Here is a 21,975-nt window from a genome sequence, read left to right on the forward strand (position 1 = left end):
ACAATATGGATTCCGATGATTCATCTGGATCTTCTAACGGTCACGACGATTACGAAGATCGTGTCCAAAATGTGATCCTTCGAGCTGCCGAACTACTTGGACGGCGGATTGCTGACCAACCTGCCCCAGTCATTAACCAAAGGGTGCCAGTTGACCGCAATCGTATTGAAGCACATGCGCGTTTGATGCATGACTACTTTGATGATCAACTGCGATACAACGCGAGACTTTTCAGAAAAAGGTTTCGTATGACAAAAAAATTATTTCTGCGGATAGTTGGTGATTTGGAGGCTAGGTACCCATATTTTCAGACGAGATATGACCGGGCTGGGAGAAGAGGGTTCGTCGGGTACAAAAGTGTACATCCGCAATTCGTCAATTGGCATACAACGTGAATAGTGATTTCCTTGACGAGTATTTGCAGATTTTTGAGCGAATATCAAGAGAAGCATGTCTACAATTTTGTATCGGTAATATTATTTTTACAATGTATATATAGTTAATTATTTATAGTACGTATATACTTTTATATATATATATTTTTACAATGTATATATAGTTAAATTTGTATCGATAATATTATTTTTACAATGTATATACTTATATATATATATATATATTTATCATTCAAAGGTATACGGGAAATTTATGGGGCAACATACCTACGGAGGCCAACTCCGACCGATTTGCAGCATATATACTATGTCCATGAACAACTTCTTGGTTTTCCCGGTATGATTGGTAGTATTGATTGTATGCATTGGCCATGGGAGATGTGTCCGGCGGCCTGGCGAGGTACTTACACGAGCGGTCATGTGGGTAGACCGTCATTGATACTGCAGGCTGTAGCATCCAACGATCTAAGGATGTGGAATGCTTATTTTGGACAGCAAGGTTCGCACAATGATATCAATGTGTTTGAAGCATCGCCGATTCTTGAGGAAATTATTAACGGTTTGGCACCTAGTGGTAAAAGTTTAATTACAAATGTTTAATTATTAATGTCTATTCGTAAATATTTATTTATCCTTGAGGAAATTTTTGTATGTTTTATTTTTTTTGCAGTACCGTTTTCGGCAAACGGAAACCATTATGAGAAGGGCTACTATTTGGGAGACGACATCTATCCCGAATATGCTACATTTGTGAAAACATTTTCCGACCCGATTGATGAAAAAAGAAGGCTTTTTAAGAAAAAACAAGAGTGGGCACGAAAGGGTATTGAGCGGGCTTTCGGTGTGCTTAAAAAACGATGGAAGGTTCTAAAACATCTGGCACTATATTGGAACAAAAAAGCCATTCAAGATGTTTGTTATGTTTGTATCATATTACATAACATGATTCTGGAAGACGAAGGCAAAGCCGTGTGCCAAAACTACAACGATCAATAACCGAGCCTAAATCCCGATTATTGGAGGCACCAAACTCCAATGGAAGTTTGGATCCAAAATCTGCATGCCGTCAAAAACCGAGAAACCCACAACATGCTAACGGCAGATTTGGCTGACCATCTTTGGGCGAACACACCACATGACTTCGAGCCTCCAGCCGATCCCTTCACCGATCTTCGAGATTATGTTAGCACCGACGATGACGACTCTGATTAGTTTTATTTTTATGTAATGTTTTTTAATGTGATGTTTTTTTTAATAAAAAGTAATATGTTTTATATAATTTGTTTATAAATCAAAAAAAAAAAATATAGGGAATGCCTCAATGGGCATTCCTCCACCCCAAGGGAATGGGGGAATGCCCCTTATCATTAGAGAGTGCCATGTGTCAATATGTGGATGGAGGAGGGGCATTCTATGGATGCTCTACTCCTCTTAGTCGTAGCTGTTGGAATCAAATTTTCCTATATAAACTGTGGGACCCCGCTAGAATTACAACTCACCAAGTATTTAAAAACCCCATGTATGGTATTTTATTCTTTTTAACACTAATAAAAATAAAATAACCATTTAAAAAAATATCAATAAAAATTCAGTCAAATTTGTAATTAAAATTAAGATATTATTTATCTATGAGTTTGTATAAAAATAACTCTAGAGACGGAGCTAAGTTTTTTTATACGAGATGACAATTTTAAAAATTGTTTGTCATATTTAGAATAATCTTATCTAAGAATTTTTAAAAAAATGGACCTTGGTTTGAAAATAAAAAATGGATCCTCAAATAAATTTATTCCTCGCACCGGGTATAACACTAATATTTAAAAATACTAGTTTTTTTAATAAATAAAGACCACACGTGTCAGATAAAATCTCTTTTCTACATAACTATTATGATTATCATTATTAGTTGTTTATGATAAATATATATAATAATAATTTGAAATAAAATATTTTAAACCTATTAATGTATTACGAATTTACATACTCAAATAGAAAACTTTTTTTTTTTAACCTTTCTTCATTATTTCTAATAAATTTCAAAATAACTTAAGTTTTTTATTCTCTCAATGAAAATATCTATCTCAAAATTAATGTTTTAGTAATCAATGACTTCCAAAAAATAAGCTTATGACAACGAATGTAACATTTGTATTTATTTTCTACTTATTTTTTATTACTTTTAAAAAATAATTAAAAATATAATATTTTAATTGTGAAAAATTACATTGTACTAAAATTGGAATGGGGTGGGGTGGGTGACCCCACTGCTCCATGTTGCCTCCGTCCTTGTCTGTTACATCACCCGACCTTGATATATTCAGTATTAAAATTTGAATATCTCAAATCCTTTTTAGGTATATTTTTACATTTAACATATACTTCATTTTTTTTGTTCCATATATTAATTTTTATATTTATAATATTGTAAAATTCATGTACTTGTCACAAGTCTAAAATCTAGTTAAATATTAAGATTCAATACTAAATTTTTAGTTTTAAATCTTAATTTTGATCTAACGGTTAAAATCTATCAAACTTTACATTTTAAATTAACAGAGTCTTAATCCATTCTAATTGGATTATAGCATCATGTATGTCGTATTGTTTACCGTTTACGTAATGTTTCTTTTTTCTTAACGTAAATTGTGAACTATATCTAAGTACACTAAAAAACATTATTGTCAAGGTTTAAACTTTGATCATCTACCCAAGAGGCTAAAGCCTATACCGCCCCATTTAAGTGGCGATGGTTTGTTTACGCAATGTAATACTCGATTTTTTAGTAAATAAATGTAAATGTAACACCCAATGCCTTTTTTCACGCTTTTGGTTCTCAATGTCTCGATAGTGTATAAAAGAGGTTGAGATGTAGACAGTCTTATCTCTACCTATATATAGAGGTTGCTTCCAAATTTTGTATAAATAAATAGAAAATAATCTCTGGCCTTACATGGATGGGGATTGAACTATTTACCTCTTAGAGTATTAACTATTTAATTCAACCATGTTATTTGGGGAGATGATCAATTCAAATATGTTATTTTGTCCAACTTATCACTTTCATGTCATAGACACGTATCTTAATTCAGGTAATGATATCTATACTCCTTATTAAAAAGAATAGACCCCCTGTTGAAAGTTACAGGGGGAAAATGTCAGAATTGCCCTCCATTAAAACAATATTTCCTAAATACGATACAACCTCACTCTAAATGAAACAAACACCATTAGCCCCTCAACCTTTAAAATAACTATACTAACCATTATATTAATTAGATTTACATAATAGCCCACACTACTCGTCGTCACCACCGTCAGTCGCCACCGTCGCCCGTCACCATCGCATTGTAGCCACCGCCGCCGCATTTGCGCGGGTACCATGCTAGTATTAACTTATTAATACTCATTTTTTTTATAAAAATAATTATTTTCTTTTGTTATATCATAGATTAAACTCGCACGTTGTGCAAGAATAAATAAAAAAATATATAAATAAAAAAATACAATAACTATTAGTTACATTATTATTGATAATTTATACTTGTAAAAAAAAGAATATTGATAATTTCTGATAATATAAAAAAATGGTCAAATTACGACTGGTTAAAACAATAAAGTTATATTTTATGAATATGTGATATACGTTATATTTGTTAAAGCATGACTAATAAGCATAAGTATTTATAAATCATAAATATCTCTTTTGTAATATATATATACATTAAATAAGATATATTAAATACTTTTCAAAAAGATAAATATAATATAATAAACAATATCATTGTTAAAAAAATAATTATTGTTAAGTTAATAATAAAACGCAGTATAATGTATATAAATATCTTTGTACTCATATAAAAAATAGAAAAATAAATATTAATGATTAGGATTCTGATTAGAATTGATGATTAACATCATACATAACAACATAAATATAGCAATTTAAATAGAAAAATGACAACTCGTTAAAAATCCAATGTGACAAAAAAACTAAAATAACACCTAGAAAAAAAAAAGTTATTCTCTTTTAGTTATATAGAGATACAAATGATAAGATTATTTATAAAGATAATAAAATTATCTATAAAGGTATTACACTATAAATAATAATGCAAAGTATTTAAATTATACCATAAATTATTTAAAAATATTTGATTGTACATTATATTATATATTTAAAGTTTATTTTTATTATTATGGAGTGTCATATAATATATTAATACTGTAAAAACAAAATTTAATTATTATATATTTATATTAGTATTAATATGTTAATATGAATAATAAATTTGAAGATATAATTAAATAATTAAAAGATTTAAAAAAAGTTAGTTACAATAAGAAGATAACATAAAACTAAAGATAAATCAAATCTAACATATACTTTATATAGAAAAAACTAACGTAAAACAAAATGTAATATAACTTTAATATATAATAATAATAATAATAATTGTAACACCCCGTCTTACCACAACATAATATTGTCCGCTATGCCCGCAGGCTCACGGCTTTGTTTTTGGTTGCTCTGGCAAACTTCCCAGAAGGGTCACCCATATGGCATTATGGTCGTCCGAGCACGCTTAACTGTGGAGTTCTCCTCTCATCCACAACCTATACGCCCAAAACACTTTGTGTTATGTAAGGCCAATGATGTCACTTATATCCAGGATCCCCTTGTATGTTAAGATGTATGTTTTTACACCCCTCAACACAACTCAACGTCTTGATTGAGTTATGCAAGTGCGCCATACACTCCTGACAATCCAAGGGTTGCTCTGATACCACTTGTAACACCCCGCTTTACTATAACACAATAATGTCCGCTTTGCCGCAGGCTCACGGCTTTGTTTCTGGTTGCTCGGGCAAACTTCCCAAAAGGGTCACCCATAAGGCATTGCTGCCGCCCGAGCACGCTTAACTGTGGAGTTCTCCTCTCATCGACAGTCAATACGCGTTGTGTTATGTAAGGCCAATGATATCACTTATATCCAGGATCCCCCTTGTATAATAAGATGTATGCTTTCACACCCCCTAAACATAACTCAATGTCCTCGTTGAGTTATGCAAGTGCGCCGCCATACACTCCTGACAATCCAAGGGTTGCTCTGATACCATTTGTAACACCTTGCCTTACCACAACACAATATTGTCCGCTTTGCCCGCAGGCTTAAGGATTTGTTTCTAGTTGCTTAGGCAAACTTCCCATAAGGGTCACCCATAAGGCATTGTTGCCGCCCGAGCACGCTTAACTGCGGAGTTCTAAGGCGGAGTGTTACAATAATGGGGTTGGTGACCCATTGGTAAGGTGTTTGACTTTTGAGGGATTTGTGTGGTGGGTTAATAGGGTTTTTTTTCCAAGTGTCTTGAGTTTCATCCGAGACATGCGTGTAATTTAGGAGTAAGAGTAGATTAGAATGTCGTTCAAAAAATAACAACAACAACAACAACAACAACAATAATAAGGCTATTAAAAGAGATACACTTTTGACCACAATATTATACATAGGAAAAAAGCTTACTTGTCAATATAAAAAAATAGTCACATAAGAATGACTCGGATGGGCAGATAAATTAGAACCTGTCAGTTACGCCTTTAGGGGCCGCCGCACTATCTTCTCTTAGTTATATAAAAAGAAGTGTTATTAAGTTGATTAACCATTTGCCTTTTATTTTTGTACAACCTAAAAGGCATAAATTTATAGATTGGAAAATGATTATTTTATTATTTTTAGTATATAACTTTTAAATCTTACTAACAATATGAAATACATGTTACAATCAAAGAATAAGATTAGTAAAAATAAAAGAAAATTAATAAATTACACTTTATATAGGTATCAAATAATGTATCGGGGCTAGGATTCTCGCATTACTTTTTTTTTTCTATATTAAATGAAAACATTAAAATGATGTACTCGTATAAGATAATAATATGTTAGGAGAAATGATATAATTACTATATTACCCCGTGCACGACATCATAAAGTTATACATAAACTCCATGCTTAAATACTTAACTGGCACGGTACCCACGGAATGCACCTATGATGACCACAAAAACGGTCTGACAGTGTCGGTGACGGGTGATGGCAACAATTGTGGGGGGTGGTGACGGTGTTGAATAGTGTAGTAGTATAGGTTGATGTAAATGTAATTAATATAAAAGTGGTGATGAAAATATCTTAGGAGAGAAAAAAATATCCATGCAATGCAGCGGTGAAGTGTTGGTGGCGACTGCGAGGTGTGCTGGTAATTGTATAATGTATAGCTAGAGATATATTAGAATATAAAGTGATGGTGTAAATAACTATAATTTATTAAGGGTAGATAGGTTATTTTGCATCTTTTTTTCGAACTTTTCAACAAAAGGTGTATAATTTTTATTATTTGTTATACTAAAAACAATTGCTCTAATAACTTATCGACCAATCACAACTCTCGGTTTTCTCAAGTTGATTCTTTTTTCCATTTTGACTTAAATTTACACTTTTTTTTCATAATCAATTTACACTTTTTAATTATAATTTTTATCCAATAATTATAATATAATAAATCAAAATAAAAAATAGTAGTTAACATATATCCAATAAAATAATAGTACGCTCTATTTTACAAATACAAAATTAACTAATTAAAAAATAACATTTAATGTAAATATATTAAGATTTTAAAAGTACTTGTATTATTATTTTTTTTTATAAAGTTTTTAGTTAACAAAAATGTTAAACTAATTTTAAGCAGCAATAAATTAACATGTGTTAAGTTTGTATTAGACATAAATCTAATAGGAGTATTATAAATAGTACTCGATTAATAGCGAAACTCCAAGTGTGTTGTTCAAATTCGGTGTTTTTTCCTTTTATCTAATTTCCCAACTCGATAAGTTTTCAACCATTATGTCAATAATTTTACATGATGTTAAATATCCTCTTAATTATTATTATGATGATGATTCAGAAAATAAATTCGATCCGAAACGCTAGGTTTCAATTTGGTGTCAGAGGTATATATATGATGGTCGGCGTCCTATATTCCCGCTGTGTTATTATGATAATGATGATGATGAGCCGCGTTTTGATGATAAGCAGATGTTTACAGATACGTGGGCTTGAAAAAGTTCCACGCGCACAATTTGTCAGCCTGTCAAGCTATATATATGCTTGAAAAAATTGTGTACGTGTTTCCTTGAGACCTATGTCCAGCACAAGCTCAATAATTCTGGAGTAGATGCCCTTAACAACAAGCAGATGAAAGATTTACCCTTCTTTTTGAACTTATGGAAGTACGTACGTCTTTTTATCTACTAATGTGATATCCTATATATAGATAAATTCCATTATTTTTGATCTGTTTTTCATTCATCAGGCTGCTCGCTTGCTCCGGATAAGGAGCCTCTTTGACCTAACCAGTGTAGCTATTGTTGACATGATCACTGGAAAGACTGATGATGAGCAAATTCTTAAAATCATGAAGCTAAAGAGTGGTTTTACTATTAAAGAGGTGGCAGACATACACAGAACAAAAGGCTGGGCATTCAGGTAAACTAAGTGGATTAATTGAGTTTTGGTTAAAAAAATTTTGGCACCTTATTACCTGGTGTGGGTTCTAATTTTGTTTTTCATCGTGTTTAGCTGAAGTTGTTGACAAGGTCGGGTCCTCTTTGCCTCTTTCTTTTTTGTGATTTTTTTTTTTTAAATCTATATTTCAATTAAATTGGCATTACTGATTAACTCCAATTGAAGTTTAATTTCTTAATTAACAATATTGATTGTACCAGGATGATATGATTCATTTTTCATTTTGTTCAACTGAAGCTGATAAGTAAGTATGCATACTATAGTATCATTAGTATTTTGTTTCTTTTCTTACTTTTTAAGCAGAATTATAGTTGAATTTTCTTTGAGAACTGAGTATAATTTAATCTTCTTCGTATATCTGCCTAATTTTTATGGTTACAAATTTATTGTATCAGGCCTGTGCCATGAATTTTGGGTGTCCATTAAACGTCAAAATTTGTCATTAACGGCTGAAGTATAGTAAGTATATATAAAAAGGTATCAAAACAACCAAAACAATAATGTCGTTCGAAAATATAAAATAACTATAGCAAAGTTTTCTAACTTATTTTAAATGCATCAAAATTTAAGTTTTGATAATTAATACCATAAGTTGTTTAAGTCTCACATAAAAAAAATTAATCAAAGTATATAAATCAATATATATGTTTGAACAATGAACACTTCCAGTTTGCGTATTTACTTTTTGCGACTATCTGCATATATTAACGTCAAAAAATATAGGATGAGATTATTATGTATGGTATAATAATAAAATAATAATATAATTCATAAGATATTGATGGACTAGTGGACTTTAATATATAAGATAACAACAACATCTTTTGCCTATAGATATATCTTTAGCAGCAAAATTAATTTAATATATCAATATATGGAGTGACTCAGTAGCGTATTGTATAAAAAATTTGGTGCCCCTTACTTTTTGGTGCTCTGCTCAATTGAGCCTTTCGCACTTGCCCAAGACCGGGCCTGTATTGTAGTATAAATTGGGTGAAGGCAGCCTTCTTTGTACAACATGTGTAAGTATTCTGCTCTATCACTTTTTACTTCTTCAAAGTACTACAATCCTAATCCTGTATAAACCAACCCTCATTGTTTCTCGATGATGAATTCATTGTAGGAGAAAATGCATTGAAAGTCCGAAACGTAAAGAAAATCCGGAAAGAATTCTATGGAGAAAAGACCGATATTAAAAATATCATGTATATTAAAAATCTCATGTATATTAAAAATGCAATCACAATACTAAGTCCGATAAAAGATGAGGATGTAGATAGTGTGCCTTTAGTGTTATCCATTCCACCTATTTGGCAAAATGAAGTAGATTTGGCTTGAATGATCCGTTTCTATCTGTATTTGAGTAGTTTTCTATCAAGTTTTTTTCCATTTATCATTAGATCATCTATGTTTTTACTGAATATTGTCATCATTAAACCAATTACTTAACTTGCTTGTTTAAACCATAAAGATCTCAAATTTTAAACATGTAAAAGATAAACATAACTTAAGGATAAGCGAGTAAAAGTTAGACCTAAAATGTTGTTCATCGTTTAAACCATTAAAAATATATCATTCAAATCATAAAATAATTAAACTACATCCGTTCATCACCACCACCACTACTGCATCCGTGAGCAACTGAGCATGAGTCTAGTTTTATAAAATATATGAGAAAATTTATATTTATAAATATACATAAAGAAATTTTCAATTTTTTTCTAAATTTATTTTTATGATAATGTGTATATTTAAAAGTTGTTTTTGGTTGTTAGTGAATTTTAAAATTTATATTATTTGTTAGAACTATTTGTATTATTTCTAAATGGATCATTATTACATTTTGACTATACTTTGAATGGTAACAAGTATGATACTCGTAATATATTTATAAAAAAAAAATACACTAAAAAAAGTAACCAGTTCAACCGACTTTTACCCATCAACCAATCTATTTAAAAACCGGTTTTTAAAATATTGACTGTTTCTCAAAGTGGATGTATGAATCTTAACACCATGTTCTGCAAATCTCTTTGGAAAGGTTACCATTAATCCAAAAGATTCATATAGATCGTTTAGTATGTGACCAATTGACCATAGTTGTTATAATGTGTACCCATAGCGAGCTAACTGCTTTGGATTCAATCTGATGACGCAACACCAAGCAATTAATTACAAACTATATCAAGACATTGGTTTATTTGGGTTACATGCGAGTGCGAAGGCCGTCTTGAATTCTCTCCCCTAATTAGAGATAAATGTTAATCAACTCTATACATAACCAAAACTGAGTTCATGTTTTCATGCCTCAAAGCTTGACGGCCTCCTGTTTTCTTATTCTGAAACAATATTTCACGATGTGATCAAGCAAAAGTCAGTGTAACTCCAGGAGACAAAACTTGAATCCCCAGAAAGAAATTGACCAATGAAAAAAATAAGAAAAAGAGCTCTAAAGCAGCATCGTCTCTGGATTCTCGATGTAGCCTTTGAATGCCTTCAGCCATTCTGCGCCAATAGCACCTAATAACACAGCCACATATATAAATTGTTAGCATCCAAGTATCCACCACGTTTTCTCATATGAACTGATACAAGCTTTTTGATACTCTCTCTTAGTAACACATACCATCTATCACACGATGATCACAACTCAACGTGACCGACATGTATGAAGCAAACTTGAATTCTCCAACGCCCGAACCCGGAATAACTCTCCTCTCAGCTGCACAGAATTTGATGAATGAGTAACATTGATTTGGGAATTAACAATACTGTGTTGCAGGTAAACTGAAGCCGGTCGAAGATGGGCCGTAAAGTACCTAAGAACCAATTAGTTTCATCCCGATACCCACCTAAAGAGAATTTTACCCCATCTAGTTATAATGTTAATGCAAACATGAGTTAGCTCTTTCTACTTACCAGATCCAACTGCTAGAATACCAGCCTGGGGTGGATTTATGATGGCACAGAACTGCTTGATCCCAAAAGGTCCCCCTAGGTTTGAAACAGTGAATGTACCTCCCTACAAAAACAGAATATAAACTTCAGAATCATGCTTAAAGACATTACAAGTAATTTAACAAGATCAGACCTCATAATCAGCCGGTTTTAAGCTGTTCTCTCTAGCTTTCTTGGCTAAATTCTTTACATCCTCTGATATTGATGACAAGCCTTTCTTATCAGCATCCTGCACAAATCCAGGTTGTAAGAAAAAAACCATTAGAGTAGGTCACAACTATGAACTACTAAACTGGTCGACTTGGGTTGCATTTTATCTCCAATGGATCAGCACACATTAATTTATATAAAAGCTTACAAGAAACAGATCTAATAGGTAGTACATATTGCCAAAAGAGTGACAGAACACCATAGGGTGTGCTTTCTTGCAGAAAACCGGGTTTCCAGGGAACCCAAAAAATGGAAATTCCTTGGGTTTTCTAAACTAAAAATTAAAACCACCAAATGCACTTTCAAAATTTTCAGCGGTTTTTTATGAGAGAAAACACCTTTCACTTTCTTGAAAAAAAGACATATAAAATTTATAAGATAGTACCTATAACTATAACTAATGCACACATAATACCTCCTAAACCAGTCCTAACCGATACAAAATATTGGTCATTTGATAGGTTACCCAACACACTCATTTTGAGTTAATCTAAAATATAATAATGGACTAAAAGGTGCAATGACTAACCCTTATAACAGGAACAAAGAGTCCATTATCTGTCTGAACAGCCACATTGATGTGCACATCATGAAACCTATTATATCAATGGTTGAGCAAATGATGATGAATGTCAAGTTATTATGTAATTATTCTTTCAACAGTTTAAAGAATATAACTTCCCACTTTCAATACTTACTGACGGATATAATCGTTAGTCCATGAGCTGTTACATTGAGGAACTTTACGAAGAGCCAACGCCGCAGCCTGCAGATAAAATCAAGAAAAAGTAAGTAACCTTGATATCAATAACATAACACATGTTTTGTTGACTAGATAGACCTTCAATCAGAATCCAAAACGCATAAAAATGTATAGCAGTTGCTGTCAGGATACCAGGGTTAGGGGATGTTAAAAAACAAAAGATGAGTGCATGCATGATGCATCTGTGTTTTCGTATATATAGCACATATCAAAAAGTCAAATAAGTGATAGACCAGCTTTTTATAATTAAATAAAAAGGATGGTATCCAGAAAGAGAAAATACCTTGATCACAAGATCATTGATGGATATCTTCTTTCCTCCTGAAGCTTCTTGTAGTGAATTGAGTTCTCCACGCAATCTAACGAAGAGGTCATCAGATCATCTTGAGAGACAAAAAATATACTCTCATATTAATATCTAATTCAATACTCACTTTGTAAGTTTGTCGACACAAGTATCTACCGTGAGATAATAATGAGGAATGGTTTGCTTTGACAGCAACAAGCGTGATGCAGTGACCTGATAGAATTACACAATAAATTGGTTTCAGATTTCTTAAAAAGATGAAACAATTTTTCCATCTCAACCAAAACACACAATAGATGAGGTTGAATATGCTTTAATTGCAAAAGATCAAAGTTACAACTTACAAGTCATCATAGGGGTATATTATACATCATATACATCTATAATACTATATAAAAAGTACACATCTATAATACTATATAAAAATTATACAACATTCTTGAAGAGTTTCATATTTTCAATATTGGATATTACTACTTTACCCTTACCCTAACAATCTTAATTAACACTTATCTTACATATTTAGTCAACTCCCACATCTTAAATATCAATTAATACTTGCCTTATATATTGTCCAACTTCCCATTTCTAGAATTATATTTTAACAACGGGTCTTACACGACATATTCAGGGCCGTCGCATTGCGTGGGTAGCGGGTACCCCTTAGTACACACACACACTAAATAAATAGGGATGTTGATGAAGATGATTACCTTTCTTATCTGGGAATTTGGAATATCTGTGTAATTTATAGCACCAACTGTTGCTTGATCAGCCTTCAATGGTGCAGCCAGAAGATCTTTCTTACCAGAAGCTACCAAAAGAGAAGAGGCGGGACAAATGAGTTAAAATATAGCAGTGAAGAAGCGAAATTAAGACAAAATGAACCGTTAGTGCCGTCTACAGATGGGCATTTCACCCATTTACTAACAAAAAGGTCACTTTGGGGTAAATTTTACCTAACACTTAAATGGGTCAACAGTTGCTCAAAGCATGGCTTTCAAAGCTACAACGTATATTGTTATTACAAAAATATTAAACTATTGTTTAATACTATCTTTTCTGATCACATTAAAAATACAAAATGTTTGTGTTGCGGTTCAACCCAGCTAACGTAATTTAATTTATTTGAATTTTGAAATGTAGAACACAAAAACTTAAGCTGTACTAAGAAATACCTAAGTACTCTTCAATATCAGCCTTCACAATGCTTCCATCAGGACCTGTACCTTTAATACTTGAAAGAGATACCTAATTAACAGAAACATCGTCATACAAGGGACTATGGGAGAAGGAATAAGAGAAAGACTTGCCAATTCAAGTCAATGGTATGGATGAAATGTGGTAGCTATAAAATAAATAAGAATACATACATTGTTATCTTCAGCCAACTTTCTTGCAAGAGGACTAGCGAAAACGCGGTCTGTTTCAGGAGCTGCACTGGGCTTAGCAGTTTTTGGTTCCGGTGAGCTGACTGGCTTTTCAACTACATCTTCTTTGGCAGGAGTTGACGGCGGGGGAGCTGGTGGAGCCGTAGCATCTGATGATTGAGGTTTGTAATCTTTAAATTTTTCAATGTCATCTTTATCTTCAACAGTTATTGCAATCGCCTGCCACAATAAACATTAGATCCTCATTCACACACACAACCTTCACACTCACAACCTACGTCAACCTGACCTTTAATAAAAAAATAATTTCTTTCTTCCACCTAAACAACCCAACCTAACTAAACATTTTACACCCATTAACAACCCAACCTAAACTATATTTTGAACTAAAGATATATATAAAACTACCACTCACAAAGTTACACCTGGCAAAAAAATGGGTTCCAACCTACGTTGGCTGACCAACCTTAGTGTAGAAGTCATGGAAGTGAATGGTCTTATAACTCGAGTAGTCGACTATTTAAAGGTTGTCTCTTACAGACGCTTCATTGGTCAAATTAATGAACAAGTGTATCAGCTATTCAGCTAGATGCAAAAAATTCAACTTTTGGGTTATGTTTATCTCTGACAGCTCAAATGGATCAAGCCAGAAGATATAACTAAAGAAAACCATTCAAATGAGTAGTGATAATATAAAAAGTCATCGGAAGTGTATTCAAATGCATAACTTCCTATATTGCTAATTGCTTTGTTACCAAACAGCTCAATTAGTTTTGTGATAATATAATTTTACTCAATCATTAATCATTTACAGAATAACAGAAACAAGGTTGCAAAAAAGTAAAAAACAATTTAAGATAAGTGTTTGCAACGCTGACCAACCTGAACCGTTTTCACTGATTACCTAGCCCACCCATCTTTCCATTTTTCCATCTCTAGTATTAGCATAACGACATACTTTTATAGTTCTTCAGTATTTCTGTCTATAGTATGAGATTGATTTCAATCGCAAGGAACATATACAAGGTTTGAGACCCAAATACACTTATACACTCCCATTTGAAGTATAATTGGATGAACCTCCAAAAGCAAAATCATAACATAAAAGAGATGAAATGAATACCTCGCCAACTTTGATTTCTTTTGCTCCATCCCCATGTATAATCTTAGCTAGATATCCTTCCTCCATACATTCCATTTCGACAGTGGCTTTATCCTGTAATAAATTGATGCACATGTTGGTGGTTGGTCTTGGAGAAAACCAAAAAGTGGAGACAATAAAGACTTACTGTTTCAACTTCGCAAAGTACTTCCCCAGGTGTAACTTGATCTCCTTCTTTCTTTAACCAGCGTGCTATGTTTCCCTGAATAAGATCTCAAGAAAAGAATTCAGGAAACAGGGTAATACAAGAATCCTATTCAGCTACCATGAAGCATAGAATACCACTGACCTCTGTCATTGTAGGTGAAAGAGAAGGCATTCCAAGCTCTTGGTGTGGAGGAAGGGCTGTAATATAATAACATAGAATACCAAATGAGTGAAACATGAACAGCATGAAATGGTTTGAGTAAGTTTATTTGATTAGATTAACTGATCAAACTTTTTTTTTATTAGGATACACTATTCTACTCATAATCAACTTTTTTATATTAGCATGTAAAGTTAAACAATTTATCATATGCAATCTTAACATCAATAAATCAGTATGTGTTCAACTAATGGTCATTTCTCTACAATCTCTAACAATATATATAAACATGTTGGAACAAGTCATTGTAGCCTGTAGGTAGAAACAGACACACATATAATGAAAAATAACAGGTTATAGCTGACTCAAAAACAGATATCCAGCCTTCAGTAGTTAGGCATATGTGTCTCATACTTGTTAATAATTTGACTTTTTAAGATTTAAAACTTCCAAACACACAATATAGGTGACCTTCTAAAAGCTTAGAATTACACACTACACAGCAGCAACCTAGCCGAACAGATAAAAAGTACCACAATGGTTGCACCCAATCTCTAAAATAGCAAGCAACCCAGCACATGAATATTCACACTAAACAACCTAAAACATTCATTGATTATTTATTTTTCAAACAAATAAAACATCCTAAACTAATCTGTATTTTAATCACATACTGAAGATTTCATATATATCAGGTGATCTTACACATTCAAATATTCAATTATCCCACTTGGGGTTACAAGTCACATGAGTCTAGCGAGTAGACAAACAATATAAATGAAACTTACCTGAATTTGATGAAAATCTTCTCCTAAGCTGTACATCAGAACTGTTCACGAAACATATAATCAGAACATGAATCAGAGACATTAATAATTGAAACAATGGTACGGATGCTATAGTTAAATACCATGAAATTCCTCTACTGAACACCATTCCACTACTTGATCTTCCTTCTGCTCTAGCAGCATATCCATTATGCACCTAGGAGCATAAGGCAACAATAATATCATTGAGTAATGAGCTTCTATACAGCTCTATATTCAATAAATCAATGAACAAAGAAATCAAACACAAGATAACGTAAAGCTTGAAGAAATTCAACATACTCTTTTAGAATTCACCGCCCTATAACTTCGACTGAACATGGGTGCACTTGACATGGATCCATTGCAAGACTTACATCCACAGATATTCACCCCTTGAACATTGTTAATTGGTCTAAGCTTCGATATATCTACAATAAGAATTTAAATCTTCTGTCAATACGATAACCATAAAGTTCAAGCAATGGAAATGACCAAACAACATCCGTTGTAATATAACGCAAGAAAGAAAGACGTCACACTATCAGAAATCTCCAAAATAAAATAGGAAGTAACTCAACCACTGACCATCCCCTTTGCTTGTAACAGAACGAGCACTATGCGAAAACCACCGAACCAAAACGACATGATCCTGCCGGGGAGCATTTCTCAACTGAAATACAACAAAAACCAATCCATATTATCATAAAACAAACGTAGCCAATATAGTTACATATATGATATATATATATATATCCAACTCGTCATATTTACGGTATAATATATCATCTTCAAATCATGCATTTCAAGCTCACTAGTCAAAATTCAAAACCCTACCAAACACAAAAGCTTATAATAATTACACCAAAACTCTAAATCTCAAACGAATTTCAATCAGAGAACGATTGTCATATAGATATATACCTACTTCAAACATTAATCATCAATCGTATTTATACACATACAATACATGAAATCCGAATGTCAAATATATATATATATTATATATATATATAGAAAGAGAGAGAGAGAGATATTATGTTGGAAAAGGGGAAGGATGATCGGGGAGAACCTGTTTAGAGTGACGGAAGAGATGAGATGCAAAAGTCATGGTGGTGAGAATAGAAAGGTCAATGTTCGCCGGAGAAAATGGCGTGAGCCGTCGTTCGAGATTGATTTGATTAGTGCTGATTGTATGTATAGATTTTGTGTGTATTAGGGCTGAAGGTCAAATTGGCAAGGCTGTAAAATGGTCCAGATCGGGATTCCTGATTAAAACATGGGGCCGCCTAATGTAAAATGTTATTAGTGCGGGAAAATTTTTTTTACCTTTATAATCATAACTTATTTTGTGTTCATTGTTTGCTTTTTATAACATGTTCTTTCTTTCTTTTTTTTCTTTTAACGAACTTGTATTGACCTTTTACCTGTTTTATCATGTAATTTTGGATTAATATCTCTTTAACATTTTGTTTTTAACTAGAATAATATTGTTATTGTTGTTTTCTATCATGTTATTTTTTTATCTCTAAATAAACTCTTAGGCATATGCAAAGGATATGTATGTATAAACATACATCCATCTATATCTATTTACCATCCATGTACACTCTGTAGTAATCGAAAGGGGTGATGGTGGAGCATGGAGCTTGGTGGTGATCCTGATAGATCAAGATCGAGATAAAGAAATGTTGTGTTTGTGGTAGTGTGTTTGGTGGTTGAATTATAACTAGATAACATAAAATATTTACATTGTCCCTTTTACATTTAATTATATTTACATTAATAATTACATCATCACCGTCGTCGTCACTACCACACCGTCTCTCGCACCACCGCTTGTCTACGCTACCATCACACCATCATAGCTACTACCATTTTTGTTGCGTCGTGTGAGCGTACATTTAGTTTAAAAATAATCAATTAGTTATTAGTAAAAAAAACAAGTGTTGACATCATTAAATAATCGTTAATTATAAAAAGAATTCTGACTTTGGAAAATTTAAAGATTTGAAGTTATTATATTTTCTTGAATGAGACGCAAAGTTTGTCTCTGAATAAACAAAAAGTGCACCAACTATTTTTTATTACTTTATTATTATATAATTTAATTATTTGTATTTTTTAGAAAAAATGTTAATTCAAACAAAATATTATAATCACTGTGCTTTAAGATGAAAGTTGTAATCAGTTCTTTACCCTTTTTTGACACTTTTTGGTTTCAATAAATCCCCTCCAAATTAGCCCCATAGAACCGATGTTTCAAGTCGTTGTTCACCTACTCTCTCTCTCTCATCACTTTCTCTTACCCCCTCCCTCTTTCTCCGATGCTTCTAGCGGATGCTTATACCACTCCTTTGTTTTTTGGCTAAATTTGGTTAGTTTTGGCACTTGATTATTTTGGCCACATGTCAAGATGTGAGCGGATGTGATCTTGTCAAAGTTTGCCAAAAATCAGCATTACATCTTTCTACTTTATCATTTCAAAAACCTCACCATATTTTAGACCTTTCGAGTTATAATTAATTTAATAAATACATTAAGCAAAATGTGACATTTTGTTATAACTTGAAAAATCTTGTTTGATGGCATTATTAAAAATAAGTCAAATATGACGATTTAGGAATAACTTGAATTATAATTGAAGATTAAATAAGTACAATGTTGGTTTGGTAGTTAACATATAGAACTTTTATTCAGGAGACTTTAGATTTCATGTCCACTGGATATAATTATAAAAAATGACAAAATAAAATAAATAAATAAATAAAAAACTCTCCGATGCTCACCTTCAAAGTAATTATTATATATTTATAGCCAAACTTGAACTTCAATACTCACTCGCACATAAGGGGATCCGGAGTCAGAAGGTGCTCCTTGCGGATTGATGTAACCCGCCAGAAACACTGCCGCCACTCAAGCGGGCTCTGGACGGGTTGGTAGGCAACATGCTAAGAAGCCGCATAAGGTTGAGCGCGGGTTGAACATATGTGACCATTCAACTATCCTCGAGACAACAAAAGTTTATAAATAAAAAATATGCCCTAAAGGAAAATTTGATAAAATGTTGGGTCACTTCTGAAAAGTTCAATTTACTCTCTAAAGAAGGTTTAATTATTCAATTTGTATAAAAGGGGCAAATTTGTAGGGTCAAACAGCTAATATGTATATGGAGTATTTAACAAAACCATGCTGTCATGAAACTTTAAGTTGAATTCAAAATACAACCAACATCTCATCATATAGGCCTTTTGCACTCCAACAAAGGCCGAAAGGCAAAAGCCAAAATTCCGTTAAACAAATAATTATATCATCAAAATCCACCCTATTTGACTCCTTAAAAACTTTAGTTTATAGTTTGTGTTTGCCAATACATTCTTAAATACCCCATTCCAACTCGAGATGACTAAATTATATTTATTAAACCAATATATATAGATTCTTTTACTTTGATCATTCATCACCTTTCATTGCCAAAATATATAGCAAAATCTTCTTCTTTCAAGTAATATATTTACTCTACACATACTTTGTACACAAGCTAGAAATATGGAGAAATATAGATCTCAATCATGTCGAGACGGAGGGAGAAACGATGGAGGATTTCCGACTAACATGAAAAATCTAAGGAGTTACACCACAACTACGAATCGAGACAGCAAAAAATCCACTTCAAGTTCGAAGATTTGGAGCTTGAGTGATCCAGAGGTGCAGAGGAAGAAACGAGTTGCTTCTTATAAAGTTTATGCCGTGGAGAGCAAAATGAAGGGGTCTTTCAAGAAGAGTTTTGGATGGATCAAACATACTTACACTCAACTTATCTATGGCTATAGGTGAAATGGGTAAATCTATCAACCTTCGTTTGTCAATTTGATACAAGATATTATGCAACTTAAAGAGAGTCTTGAATATGTTATCTTGTACTATACTACTAAGTTATTTTTATTTTTGACAATGTAAGATGTTTCTGTATCGTGATCCGTGAAAAAGACGTGTAATCATAGTATTGACAAGTATCGGGTATGTATATGATGATTATGATGGAGCTTGAATTTTTATTTTTATTTTGCTGTGTTTGATTATAACATAAGCGATGTTAACTTTACCTAAGTTGATGTTATATAGGCTTGAAATAGTAACAATGTTTCCTGATATGATAATTGACGATAACTGAAATTTTTATGTCTATTAAATATATGATGGGCGTATTTACTCTTAAAGACATACTATATGGTTTCCTATTAGGTGATTGTAACTAAGAGGACTAACAGTGCACACATTAAACGCCAAGGTTATAAATAGAGAGTCAAGGTTAGTCTCTTCACATACAAACCCTAAAATTCGTGTGTCTCTTCACACTAAATTTGTGCATCACGTATCAGCTGAATTACACATTTTAATGCTTTTACATGTTCTACAGGATCATCAAATGAGTATCATTTCTTGAACCAAATCATGTTTATTCCAACAAACACTACTTTACCTTTCATGATTATCTGCTTGTAACATCAAAATCAGTTTGTTATGAATGACAAAACGATTATTTGCGTGTATAGGATAGACTATTGATCGGTTAATATCGCATGCTCTAGACAGGATTCCGACAGGGACTGTCATATAGTAATATTACCTTAACTTGTGATGACCTGCAATCAAGAAAGAGAAACTCTCACATTATAGTGGACAAGAAGGACTCCTCTACAAACTACTTCCTGTAAGAATAAATTGGTGTACAAAGAGGCTTTCGTATGTAAATAAATATGAAAATGAGGGTGAATGAGAAAGAATGAAGCTTAACCTGGTTGTCAGTCCATATATATAAGTAGATTGCCTGTATGTCTGCGTGATGCAACAATCTGATGACACTACGGCAGTGACGATATGATTATTAATGTAATACTAATTGATGTAAATAATATTGAATATTGAAGTTTTTTCAATTTCAATATCATTTACTAACAAAATTCATCAATCATGGTTAACATCTATCACCCACATGTCTAAATCTATGTATTTCAATTGTTGTATTGTGCAACGAATGAGTGGTTAGACTAGCTATAACATTTTGGCTTTAACAAGATAGATGAAAGTTTGAAAACTACAATTAAGTAGGATTTAGTTTACAACATTTTGGTATCATCCACTCAACTAAAAATGGATAACCAATTCATATTAACTCTATATTGGTTATGACTTATGACCAATATGATGGAAACTATCATTAATTCATTATTATTAAAAAGACATGAGATGTCAGATGTGATTTGATTATCAACATATAAACTATAAAGTGATGAGCATTATGGAAGATACACACGTAGTAGCCTAGTAGGTACATTAAGGTAAGAATATAGTAGCTGGAAGTTTCCACGATATATAAATCATATATGATTGAACGTCATCTAGTAACTTGTGATTATAACTTGTGATTGAACATCATCTAGTAACGGTAAAATAAAATAATAAAATTGTGTACGCATTTCAACAAATTTGACATATCCTCTCTGTTATTTTGGATACGAGACTGTGAAAGGAAACAAAGTCAACAACATCCTTAATAAAGATCTACCCTTGCAAATTAAGGACCCTGATATGCTGATGACGTGGTCGGTCTTTACCGGACGATGAAGAGGCATGCCGTTGAGTCCAATTACCACTGTTGTTCAAAAAAAAATTAAAGACACTGATGTGGTAACTGGTAAACAAAAAAAATTAGGTCCGGACAACTGATTATTAAATTGTGGATTCATTAAAACACCTACTTCTTAATTTTTAAAATAACTACATTGTCCTTTTTTCATCAATACCTACATTACTCACCACCGTCACCACCATTCACGATGTTGCTACCATCATCACCATCACAGATTCGCAGTGTGCGGCATTCATCTAGTTTTGTCAAAATGTATTTGTAATTTGTTTGTGAGTTTAACATGGCTCATCTGAATAACAATCTTATGTTAGAGAACCCAAAATCGAAGCTCATCTCTAATCAATATTGACGATTTTTTGTTTTTATATTTAGACCGAAACTTACACAATTGAAAACCCAACCTAATGTTAGGTACACTTTTAGTTCGATATAATATCGATTTT

General features: G+C 32.4%; 2 protein-coding genes and 1 long non-coding RNA gene across 3 annotated transcripts; 2 read left to right on the forward strand and 1 right to left on the reverse strand.

Annotated features, from left to right (window-relative positions):
- The first annotated feature begins 5 nt into the window (after window positions 1–5).
- On the forward strand, window positions 6–1,391 carry LOC122597675 (protein ALP1-like). The gene is made up of 3 exons (XM_043770248.1): window positions 6–295; window positions 746–969; window positions 1,066–1,391. Exons 1-3 carry the CDS (start codon window positions 6–8, stop codon window positions 1,389–1,391), a joined length of 840 nt encoding a protein of 279 aa, XP_043626183.1.
- Window positions 1,392–7,596: 6,205 nt separating this feature from the next.
- On the forward strand, window positions 7,597–8,043 carry LOC122594982. Its single transcript, XR_006323171.1, has 3 exons — window positions 7,597–7,680; window positions 7,764–7,936; window positions 8,030–8,043. It is a non-coding gene; the product is annotated as an uncharacterized LOC122594982 (long non-coding RNA).
- A 2,082-nt stretch (window positions 8,044–10,125) lies between these two features.
- On the reverse strand, window positions 10,126–17,096 carry LOC122595113 (dihydrolipoyllysine-residue acetyltransferase component 2 of pyruvate dehydrogenase complex, mitochondrial). Its single transcript, XM_043767425.1, has 19 exons — window positions 16,952–17,096; window positions 16,468–16,552; window positions 16,183–16,310; window positions 15,984–16,057; window positions 15,862–15,902; window positions 15,056–15,111; window positions 14,894–14,968; window positions 14,728–14,820; window positions 13,587–13,823; window positions 13,392–13,464; window positions 12,927–13,027; window positions 12,341–12,426; window positions 12,190–12,265; window positions 11,842–11,909; window positions 11,673–11,739; window positions 11,067–11,162; window positions 10,895–10,997; window positions 10,602–10,697; window positions 10,126–10,495 (listed from the first exon to the last, which is right to left on the reverse strand). The coding sequence occupies exons 1-19, from the start codon at window positions 16,988–16,990 to the stop codon at window positions 10,425–10,427; spliced, it is 1,665 nt and encodes a 554-aa protein (XP_043623360.1). The 5' UTR covers window positions 16,991–17,096; the 3' UTR covers window positions 10,126–10,424.
- Window positions 17,097–21,975: the final 4,879 nt, after the last annotated feature.

Source organism: Erigeron canadensis, chromosome 4 (genome assembly GCF_010389155.1).
Source record: "Erigeron canadensis isolate Cc75 chromosome 4, C_canadensis_v1, whole genome shotgun sequence".
In the NCBI taxonomy this organism is placed as follows: Eukaryota; Viridiplantae; Streptophyta; class Magnoliopsida; order Asterales; family Asteraceae; genus Erigeron; species Erigeron canadensis.

Coding starts and splice junctions, on each gene's coding strand:
- LOC122597675 (XM_043770248.1), top strand. CDS start 6: ATGGATTCCGATGATTCATCTGGATCTTCTAACGGTCACGACGATTAC. Junction 296..745: donor GTTGGTGATTTGGAGGCTAG/GTACCCATATTT, acceptor TATGATTGGTAG/TATTGATTGTATGCATTGGC. Junction 970..1,065: donor TAACGGTTTGGCACCTAGTG/GTAAAAGTTTAA, acceptor TTTTTTTTGCAG/TACCGTTTTCGGCAAACGGA.
- LOC122595113 (XM_043767425.1), bottom strand. CDS start 16,990: ATGACTTTTGCATCTCATCTCTTCCGTCACTCTAAACAG. Junction 16,311..16,467: donor TGTTACAAGCAAAGGGGATG/GTCAGTGGTTGA, acceptor TTCTTATTGTAG/ATATATCGAAGCTTAGACCA. Junction 11,740..11,841: donor ACTAACGATTATATCCGTCA/GTAAGTATTGAA, acceptor TTGATATAATAG/GTTTCATGATGTGCACATCA.